The 10,647-nt window shown below is 56.3% G+C and overlaps 1 protein-coding gene across 1 annotated transcript; it reads right to left on the minus strand.

Annotated features, from left to right (window-relative positions):
- Positions 1-2,266: 2,266 nt before the first annotated feature.
- On the minus strand, positions 2,267-10,027 carry TENT5B (terminal nucleotidyltransferase 5B). The gene is made up of 2 exons (XM_075552916.1): positions 9,582-10,027; positions 2,267-4,158 (listed from the first exon to the last, which is right to left on the minus strand). The coding sequence occupies exons 1-2, from the start codon at positions 9,840-9,842 to the stop codon at positions 3,139-3,141; spliced, it is 1,281 nt and encodes a 426-aa protein (XP_075409031.1). The 5' UTR covers positions 9,843-10,027; the 3' UTR covers positions 2,267-3,138.
- Between the last annotated feature and the right edge of the window lie 620 nt (positions 10,028-10,647).

The following is a 10,647-nucleotide window of genomic DNA, read 5'->3' on the forward strand; positions in this document are numbered from 1 at the left end:
ACAGGCACGAGAAAGCTGGACAATGAACACGGAAGGCCAAGGAAGAGTGGATGCGCTTGACGGATGGCGCTGGTGGAGAATCTTGACAGCACCATGGACTGCAGAACGGACCGATCTGGTCCTCAGAAGTGAGAATGAGGTGACTGCAGTCGTGTCCATTGGAGATGCTCTCAGGAGAGACCAGGCCCTGGACAGAGGCACCATGCTGGGAGGGCAGTGAGCTGGAGGAAGGAAAGGATGGACTCGGCGGCTGCAGCCAGGGGCTCCGGCAGCCATGACCACTGTGAGGAGGTGCAGGCCTGGGTGGGGCGGCATTCTGCTGTGCAAAGGGTTGCCGTGAGTCAGAGCTGAGTCGCCAGAGCCTAATAAGCTCTTCTCCAAATAACTCCCTGTTCTTTGATGTATGCCACGTCCAAACAGCAGTTTCGGCATCCTTGACAAGACTCAAATCCTGTTCCTTTAAATGTTCGTTGAGCTTTAGAAACCCAAAGAAATTGGAAGGAGGCAAAACCAGAGTTGTAAGGTGACTGGGCTAAGATTTCCCAATGAAATTGGAAGAAATTTCCCAATGAAATTGGAAGAATGAGCAATTGTGATGGAAAAAAAAATTCCTCAGGACATTTCTCCTGGCCTTTTCCTCACTAAGGCAGCTTTTAATTTTCTTAACATGTCTCAGGAGCCCTGTGATTGTCCTGTGTCCTTTGAGCAAAGCTATCAAGATTACCTCTCTGGAAGGCCAACTAGCAGTTGCCATCACCTTGGGAAGCCAAATTGCGCTGACTCAGCAGACAGCCTTGGAAGGCACTGATGCGATTGGCCCTCCAGTGGAAGATCCCCAGCAGAGCCCAAGACAAGTGCGCTCCAGAGAGAACGTGTCTGCAGCCATGCACTTGGCGCAGAGACTTGTTGAACGTGGTTCTTTTGGCATTAACCTGTGCACGTATGAACTGGAACCTTAGCAGACAGACGTTTTGACTTACCCTCATATATAGAGCAGGGGCCCTGGTGGTGAAGTGGTTATGCATTGGACTGCGATCTGCAAGGTCAGTGGTTTGAAAACACCAGGGAGAAAGACTGGGCTTTCTGCTCCCGTAAACAGTAACAGTCTTGGGAACCCACAGGGGAGTCACTATGAGTCAGCATCGACTCCATGGCAGCGAAAATGTTTGTTTCCTCTCTAAAGCACTGATCTCCTGAGACCGTGTGGCTTGTTTATCCTCGGTCTGCCCCAGAGTGCATTTGCCACCGGGAGAGGGACTCTGTGTAGTCTGAGCAGCGATGCAGTCCCGAGGCCGAGAGGATGTATGTCCCGCTGGCCGCGGTGGGCCGAATGCCAGGTGGCTCTCTAAGGCAGCACATGCAGGTGAACATACTGCTCACCTGATGTGCTTCCAGGGAGCAGCCCTGACTCCCAGGCTCAAACGGCCAAATCAGGTGGGACCAACTTAGTTCCTCCAGGACCCTAGTTGGCTGGGTTTTGCTGGGCCTGGGTTCGGGGAACTCTTTTCAGTAGTCTTTCTGCCTGCTCTTCCAGAAGCTTTGAGCCCAGCGGGAGGGCCTGGGGCCACTGGGCAGGTGAGGCAGCTGGCTCACCCTGGTGACTTCTCTGCAGGCTTGTTTTTACCACCTTGTCTGGAACCATCAAAGGCACCACTTCAGAGGGCCCTAATAAGGCTGATCTGTTAGGGCTTGGCAATTCCTGGATCAAAGAGGCTGGGTAAACAGTGGGCAGCATCCAGGCTGGTGTTTGGCTGGTGCCCTCAGGGAACAGCTTCCAGACAGCCTCTTGTGGCTCCTCTGGGTTTGGGAAAGCCATCTATCCTTCTAGACCTTCTTGGAGAGTCAGAGCATTCCTTGGAAGCACAGCAGTTTTCCCATCAGCACTGGGGCTGAGCCCCTCCCAGGTAGAGAAGCCTGATGTGGGCTCCAGCTCTGGAGGGGCCCTGGAAGCCCTCCAGCTCACATCCACCCAGCTCATTCTCCAGCTGCTCCTGGACAGAGCTGGGATTAATCGGCTGGACCAGGAGCAAGGCCAGGGCCAGGCCAATACACGGAAGTACTTGCTCTTCCACAGGGGAGTCTTGGACTTACTGTGGTGACATGCAGGTCCAAGTTCTTAGCACCTAGTTGTCAGTAGGGTCAGGGAACCCAACACACCTACCCAGCTCCACGCAGTGTCAAGCCGACTCAGGCTGGCGGAGGCTACACAGGCCCCACAGCGATGAAAGGGCCTTCTCCAAGAGAAAGTATGATGCTATGCTCAGTGTCGATGAACTTTATTGGCCAGTGTTAAGAATGCAAAATAGTAACAAATCCAGAGGATGGAAAAGGAGGATGGGCGTGGCTCCCAGCCCCCAAATGAGGGCCCTGTGACAGGGCCAGTGTAGGGGCTGCACTCAACGGTGGCCACATTGGCCAACACTCTGCAGAGAACAAGCTGCCTGGCAGGAGGACTCCACACAATGTGGGGACAGGGAACAGCCTCTAGAAAGAAGCATGGGCGGGTCCTACCCCAGACAGCACAGCTCCTGTTCATGGCACATCTAGACCTCTCAAGAGGAAGGGGCTGCAGTTCAGGATGGGGAGGGGGGGAGGGTGTGTGTGAGAGAGCACTGGACTACACTCCAAACCCAGCTATCTGCCTGCGCCCCTCCTCCCCGTGATTAGACAGGTCCTGGGAGTGGCCCAGCCTGACCCAAAGTGACCAGCCCCCATACCATACCGGAGTAGTTTAGCTTTGTGTAGGGGCTGCGGGCCTTGGGGGAGGCTGCTGGGAGCACTGTGGGCTGGCCCTTGCCCAAACGGACACTTTCTGTGCCATGGAAAACAATCCAAGATACTGTGGCAGCTGCCGCTCCAAACTTTCCGTGTCTCCCCTAAGGCCAGTGGCCCAGCATCTGTAATCATACAATCCATGAGTGTGGTGCACTAACGGGAGGGCACCTTCCAAGGGACCCCCAGGGCTGTGAACCCACAGGAGCCTCCCTCCAGAAGTCTGTTCCTTCAATCGGAGACCCTACGGGGCAGCAGTGCTGAGCCGCCTGCCATTGGCTGGCTGTCTCTGGTCATGTCCTCCACACCCACCTGAAGACCCCACCCAAGCCGGTGAGGCCCTGTCCCTTCTGGCCAGAGTCCGAGTCAATTACAAGGCAGCCAGGTCGGGTAGGAGTGGGCCCGGGCCAGCAGCGGCTGCACGGGGGTCACGTAGTAATTGACGGTGGCAGGCACCAGGCCGTCGGGACCAGGAGGATGCCAGGCGAGGGCGGTGGTGGCAGCCGGGCCCTGCTTGGCCAAGGCCTGGAGCGCCAGCGTGGCGATGAGGTCGAGTGTCTGGCGGCGCTCGTGGTTCATGAGGCACACGGTGCTCTCGTTGACCACGCGGTGCAGCATCACCAGGCAGGCATAGCGGCGGGCCGCGTCGTCCCCTCCGAAGTGCGCCTCCAGGTAGCGTTCCAGCGTGCGCTGCTGCTCCGCCAGGTCCGGGAAGTCGATGAAGAAGCGGGAGCACATGTAGCGTTGCAGGGCTCGGACGTCAGTGCGGGGCTGCGGCCGGAAGCCGCGCACGAGCAGGTGGCAGTACTTGAGGAGGCCACCCCCGCGGATCTCCTCGGGGCTGCGGGTGGCGATGACCCGGTGCCGCAGGTGCTCCAGGGCCTCCGCAAAGTCCCCATAAAGGCTCTCGCCGATCACGGTCGGGTGGAAGGCCTCGGACATGGGCGCCGAGGAGCACTGGCAGAAGAGCAGCAGGGAGTCCAGCAGGATCTGGAAGGAGTCCACGCTGAACTCGAACTGGCGCCTGACCGAGTCCACGAACTTGAGCTCCACGTTCTTGCCGCTCTTGTTGGACAGCGAGATGAGGCTCCAGCTGTCCGTGTCGGTGCACACCTTCACCAGCTTCTGCACGTAGGCCTCCTTGAGCGTCAGCGGGGTGATCTTGGCCCGCTTCACGCCGGCCGGCAGGAAGTCCAGCAGGCAGGCCAGCACCACCTCCTTGGTCAGCTGGAAGGACTCCTCGCTGCGCAGGTCCACACGGAACACCAGGTCCAGGTCCTTGTAGCCCAGGCCGTTCTCCGGGTGCAACACGTGACTGGCGGCCGAGCCGTGCAGCCGCACGCTGTGCACGCGCAGGCCCTGCTGCTCCAGACTGCTGCGGACGACCTGGGGTGGGGGTGGGAACAGAAGGAGGAGGAGTCAGGGGCCTGGGACCCAGGGTCAGCACAGTGGGGTTCCACATAATACCCAAGCCACTCATGGTTTCCCACTTACCATGTGTTGGGCCATTGGAAAGTCGTGTCACTCTCCAAGCCTAGATGACCTCATTTGGAGAAGGGCCCATTGGGAGGCGCAATACTAAATAGCAACTACGACGTAAGATTCACGAAGCAGCAGGGGCTGCCCAAAGACAGAAACTCATGAAATCCTCGTAGCCCTAATAATTCGAGCTTCGATGGCTCCCACTCTGCAGACAGGGACATGGAAGCACACAGCGAGAGAGGCCAAGCAAGCGGCCCAAGGTCACTCAGTTGGTAGATGCAGCTCCGTGGGGTGTATGTTCTAGTCAGGCTGCTAAAACTCACCGCCTCAGAGTGGATTCTGACCCTACAGAGCAGAATTGCCCCACAGGGTTTCTATGACAGTAAATCTTTGGGGGAGCGGATGGCCACATCTTCCTGCCACCGTGTTAGCGGCTGAGTGCTTAACCACGGTGCCACCAGGCCTCCTTCAATCACCCTGTGGGCCACATGCATGACCGCACTGACCTTTCCACCACTCTGGTGTCCGATGAGCAGGGTTTCAGCTTACTCAGGGAACAGTGTGTCCGTGCCTTATCGGGGGAAGACAAGGCACAGGGAAACTGAGGAATGGGTACTGGTCGCAGAGTGGCCAGACTGAGACTAGAACCCAGGTCTGTTGGATTCTAAATCCACACCTGCTTTTTTTATTGAGGGCTTAACATGTGCCTATTAAAAAATTTAAAATGCACCTTTGTTTATTTTTGTTTCCCCCTCCCTTCTCTTCCCTCTCTCTCTCCAGTCCCCTTCCCTATAACCATCCAAGTCTATCTCTTGGTAAGAAAACCCTTTTTTCTCAACCTTGTTCTTTTTATAATTGTGGTTTCACACCATATTTGGCTTTCTGTGATTGACTGACTTCCCTCAGCATAGCAGCCTCCAAATCCATCACGCCATCTTCTTTAGTGGCATTCCAGCATCTTCTTTGTGGTATTCCATGTGAATACTACTTTTTCATAGTATTCCCTGGTGCTATAAGCAAGAGTATTTGTCCTTTCCTCTTCCTGCTATTGTGACTAGTGCTGCAGTTAACATGGGTGTGCGTCTGTGTCTGCATCTGCGTCTCCCTCCTGGTTTCTTTAGGGGCTGTGCCGAGGCGAGCGATTCTGGGGCACGCGGGAAGCTGTTCTCGTTTGTTTGAGGAAGTGCCACGTGGCTTTCCACGGTGGTTGTGCAGTTTCACGGTCCCACCGGCAGCAAATGCGGGTTCCCTTTTTCCACATCCGCTGCAGCATTTGTTATTTTCTAGGTGTATTTTTTTTCCTTTGAACTTTGCTCTCAGTGCCAGTATGAGGTAGTACCCCATCGTTGGCTCAATTGGCATCTCACCAGCCACGCCTGCTCTTTTGAGTATGACACACTAATCCTTAGAAGGACCCATACAATACGCTATTGTACTCATCTTACAAGTAAAAAATTGAGGCTTCTGGTAGTGAAAAACCCAAGGTTTATAGTGAAAACTGCTCAGAAAGAGCAGGACTGAAAGTTAAAAACTGAGCTTCTGCCCGTTCTTGGGACAGAGGATGGGTCAAGTCCTCAGGTTGCCGCCGTCGGAGCCAGAACTGACTTTGTCTCTGTCCTCAGACATCCCCAGGCCTGAGAACACAGGAACAGGACAGGCGCACTGCCACCACATAACCTTGAACCTGTGCCCTTTGGCCAGAGACACCAGGTGGGGAGAAGAGTGAATGAAGCTGAGGCTGGATATTCCGTTTTCTAGGTAACCCAATGTCCTGCGCACTATGCTCTGCTCTGCGCCGAGAGTGACCGGGCAGCATTCCGACCCCAGCCACAATGCCACCCCGCCTTGCTGCCAGCTCAGTGCCAGGCCAAGCTGTCCTCCTCGCCCGGCAGGGAATTACTGCAAAGAATGCACCAAAGTGCTGAGGAGGCAAGCAGAGAGTGGAGCAATCTGAGGCGGGCGGTGCCCTCGAGGAAGGCTTCCAGGAAGAGGGGGAGGACCCTGTCCAAGGGAGGTATCAGCAGGACTACAGGGGAAACAATTGACTATCAGAGACCTGGACAGGCGGGGAGGGAGGAAGATAGGGAGTTAATAGTTTCTGGGTACCCACTAGTTGCTGGCACTGGACCTTCTTCCCCCCAAAGCCTGTCGGGGAGACTTCATCACCTCCTGATGTCACCTGTCTGAGCTCAGTACAGGGGCCTTCAAGCTCAGGCACTTTCTCCTACGGCACAGGGCCAGGGGTTAGAAGTGGCAGGGACAGGAAACCATGGGTCTAGTCCTCTCTTCCTTTCAAAACTTCAAAGTGAAAGCAACTTTTAAGTCTCAGACACCCCAAACTAGAGCAGTTGGGGAGCGGTGTCTTGGTCAGACATCCAGAGGAGGTGGTGATAAAGGGTTAATTATGGTCTGGCTCATGCCATGCAGGCTAGAGAGAGAAGTGGCCCAAAGATATTGGCCCAAGGACTCTGCTAGGCCTGCAGAGCAGAGCACCCCCCTCCCTAAGTGCCAACAGAGCTGAGTCAGACTCCGTGCCAAGCCTGCTCCCAACTGGTGACCACCTGAGGGCATGGCATCTGGTCTGGTGACTAGGTAGCAGTATACTTGTTAAATCGGCTGCGTCAGGGCCATGGGACTGGCTGTGTCAGCCAGCCAGCAGCTGTTGTCTATTTCTCAGGTGTGACTCCAGCCAGCTTGGCAGGCAGTTCCCAGATACCACCACACCCAGGAGCTGCGGGGCAGCTTGAAACCTCCTGAATCACTTGCCAGCCAGGTAGGGGGCAGTGCCCTGTGCCTTCCCTTCTCCTGTACCAAGGCCCTTCCCAGAGCCACTCTTCCCAGGCCAGCTGCTCAGACCTGCAGGGGGATTATAGGCGTTGTCAGCCAGCAGGCTTGCAAAAGTCACATCTAGAGTTGCCTAACGCAGACCCTCGGCTGCAGTTGGAGAGGTCTAGAATTGCTGGATTCAGTCACCTGGACCTAGTGAGGGCAAGGGATTGTCCAAGGTCACACTGACAATAGGCAGCAGAGCAAAACCAGGCCTTCCTAGGCCGCAGGCCGGGTGGGGTGGGAGGCGTGGAAAGGGGGTACTCTTTATAGCAGATGAGCCCCTTCAGCCCAGCTACAAGTGAAAGAACAGCAGCTCCAGAGGCTCATGCTGTTGGAGTAGAAATCTGTGGGCAGGGAGGGCACTGAGACAGTTCTAGATCTTGAGCAGGGAGCCAACTCAGGCTGATGAGAAGCCCAAAGGCAACCACCAGGGCATCTCCAACTCTAGATTGCTGCCTGAAATTGCTTGTACCCTCCTCTGCCCCATCCTCCCCAGCTTTGCAAGGCTGGTCTGCTGCTTTTGGATTCTGGAACCAGACAGGACACTGGAGAGCAGTTTAACCTATCTCCTCATTGAAAAGATGGCCACCCTGGGCCCAGACAATGGAAATAACCCCAGGCCAGGCCCTGACCCTCCTAGTCTAGCTCAGAAGGCTGCCACCCTCCCTGCACAGCCAACAGCTGACTGCCCTGTGATGCCTCTGGCCCTGGGACACAGTACTGCAATAGAATGTCAAGTCAGCTCTTACTGGTCTGAAGACTCTCCCACCAGGCAGTGTCTAGAGGGCAGGGAGGCCTAATGGCACAGTGGTTAAGCACTTCACTGCTAACCATAAGGTCAATGGGTTAGATGCACCAGTCACTCCCAAGGAGAAAGATGAGGCAGTCTGCATACAGCCTTGGAAACCCATGGGGGGAAGTTCTAGGTTGTCCTAGAGGGATGGTATGAGTCAGAATTGACTGAAAGGAGGTTGGGTTAGTACCTTGAACAGGACCTGGTACAGAGCAAGGCCTATCTGTTATAAAAGCAGTGTGGACCAAACTCCCAGGGACAGGAATTTCCCCTCCTGGGCGCTCCTTATCCCTGCAGATTGGGCACCACCACCCTACCTCCCATGTCTGGGTGCCACATTCCTGGGCCCTGAAGTTCGAATGACTGTATGACAGTCCTCAAAGAAAAGCCTGAACTAGTTTCCTGGTCAGCCAGATCACAGCGGGCAGCTCAGGAATGCCTCATTAAGCACTACTGGGGCTTCTGGTGAGTCAGCCCTGGAGAATCTGCCCCCACCCCTTTCCATTCCTGGGGGGGAGGCTGAGGTAATCCCCCAGCAAGCACCGGACTTGCCCCCTCTGTCAGAAGCTAGAGCAGCAGGAGGCAGGGAGGTAACTGGCTTCACCTAGCTGGCACAGATGCCTTCTGGAAAGAAAGCAGGAATTATGGCTAGATTTTCTGGTTCCTTTCATCTGGGGGCTTCTGCCAATGTTGTAAAGTCTGACATTGAACCTTGGGAGCTGGGAAAAGGGCACAAACACCTGGAACCCACAGTAGCCTGCTCCTGGAATGACCCAAGATTTCCTGGGTTTGAGTTTCAATTCATTAGGTCCTGTTAGGTAGCCCCTCAGTTTCTCCAGCTATAAAATGGGTATAGTAATTCCCCCACCGTGGCATTTTAGGACATGAGCTTGCCAAATAGAGATGGAAGACCACATTTTGGAGCGTTGAGGGCCAGGTGAAAGGAAGGTTTGAAGAATGAGGTAGGGCAGAGGGGCTGCCAGAATTCTCTTTTTCAGGCTTGGGGCCCCAGAGGTGGGCAGCCCATCTCTTCCAATCTTGGGGAAGGGAGAAGGGGAACAAAGGAACGCCTCAAGTTGCCCCAGGGGATGGAGACCAAAGGTCTGGCCTGGTGTTTCATGAATCCCCTCCAGACAAGGCCCCCTCCCCCCTTTCCCTACCATGCTGAGAAGGCAGTCCTACTTGGATTTCTGGTCTTCCCACCTCTGCAGGGTGGAGTTTCCCCTGGACCCTGAGATGGCTCCTTGGGGATGAAGAGCTATTTTAGGTGCAGGCATGCACACCCACCCATCTCAGCCACCTTGCATTTTTCTCCTTGCAGACCAGGCTGTGCTTCTGCGGTCCAGACTTGGGAGTGGTGGGAGGATAATCAGGGATCCTCCAGGGAAAGGGTCGGGACACCAGGTGGGTTGGGATTTTGAGGTGCAGGGGAAAAAGGATGTACTGTGAGATTTATTACAGAACCTCAAGGAGCTTTGGTAGCACTGCGGGTTAGGCTGCTAACTGAAGAGCCGGCGGGTTAGACTTGACCGAAGAGAATGATGAAGTACAGCCGGGGAAACCCTATATATGGTCCCTATGAGCTGCAAGGCTCTGGGTTTGGTTTCTGGCCCTGACTCTCTGCCTCTGTTTCCTGCGCCGTCCAGCCACTAGAGGAGACTCCAGGTGCCTTCCGGCCCGCAGCGCCCTCCCAGCGCCCCCTCACCTTCACGATCTGCCGGGGCTGCACGCTCAGCGTGGGGAAGTTGCCGCGCCCGTGAATGGGAATGGGCTCGCTCAGGAGCGCATCCAGCCGCTTCACCTGGGGCCAGGTTAGCCCGCTAAGGTGTCGTCCGAGGGAGGCCGACGAGGCCTCTGGGTCGGGGCCGCTGCCTGTCGCGGCGGCGGTGGCCACTGCCGAGGTTGTAGCCGTCCCCGCCTGCGCGGCCGCCCCGTCCGGACGCTCTGCTCTGCTCTCCGACGGCATCGTCCGCCTGGCCCGGGATGGCAGAACCCGGGGGTTGCTGTGAGGGAGGCGGGCAGGGGGAGCGGCTGAGCCGGGGTCAAGGCACGGGGCGGTGCGGAGGCAGGGACGGGGCGGCAGGGTCCGCGAGGCAGACCCAAGGCACACCTGCGCCGGGGACAAACTGATCCCAGAGCCTCCCGTCCGGACCCACCCTGCCCTTATAGGCCGTGGACCACGTGCTCATTGGTCTGGACACAGTCACGGGAGCCGCCCCGCCCCCCGACGCCCTTGACATTGGTCAGTAGAGTTTTGCACGTGAGTCACTGGTCTCTAGGGAGGTTCCGATTGGCTGGAAGGCACGCCCCTGCCCCGCCCACTTTCTCAGGCTGGATTCCCTCCTTTGGTCTTTGAAGAACTTCTGTCCACTGTGATTGGTCCGAGCGGACGCAGGACCTGGGCTTAAAGGGACAGCGCCCTCCAGAGGCCATGGGCAGGAGTGCCTAGTGGAGCCGGACTGCAGAGACATTCAGATTTATCTGTTTATTTTGGCGCGAGAAGGAATTTACAAAATCACTCGGTCACCTGCTATTTTCAGAAGCTCGGAGAGATTGTGCTCCTTGCTCAATTCTTGCTGCCCTCCAGCGATCTTCCGGAAGAAAGGTAACCCGGGTAGATGGATGCTTTCTAACTTGCGGCGTGAATTGCCCTTCCAAGCCCCAGCGTGACCCGCGTAAAAGGACTTGAGGAGGAAGCGGAAACCTGTTCGCAGAGGAGGGACGGGTACCCTAAGGTCGGGCCCTGGTCTAGAACCCGGCTGAGTACAGTC

Source organism: Tenrec ecaudatus, chromosome 1 (assembly GCF_050624435.1).
Source record: "Tenrec ecaudatus isolate mTenEca1 chromosome 1, mTenEca1.hap1, whole genome shotgun sequence".
In the NCBI taxonomy this organism is placed as follows: Eukaryota; Metazoa; Chordata; class Mammalia; order Afrosoricida; family Tenrecidae; genus Tenrec; species Tenrec ecaudatus.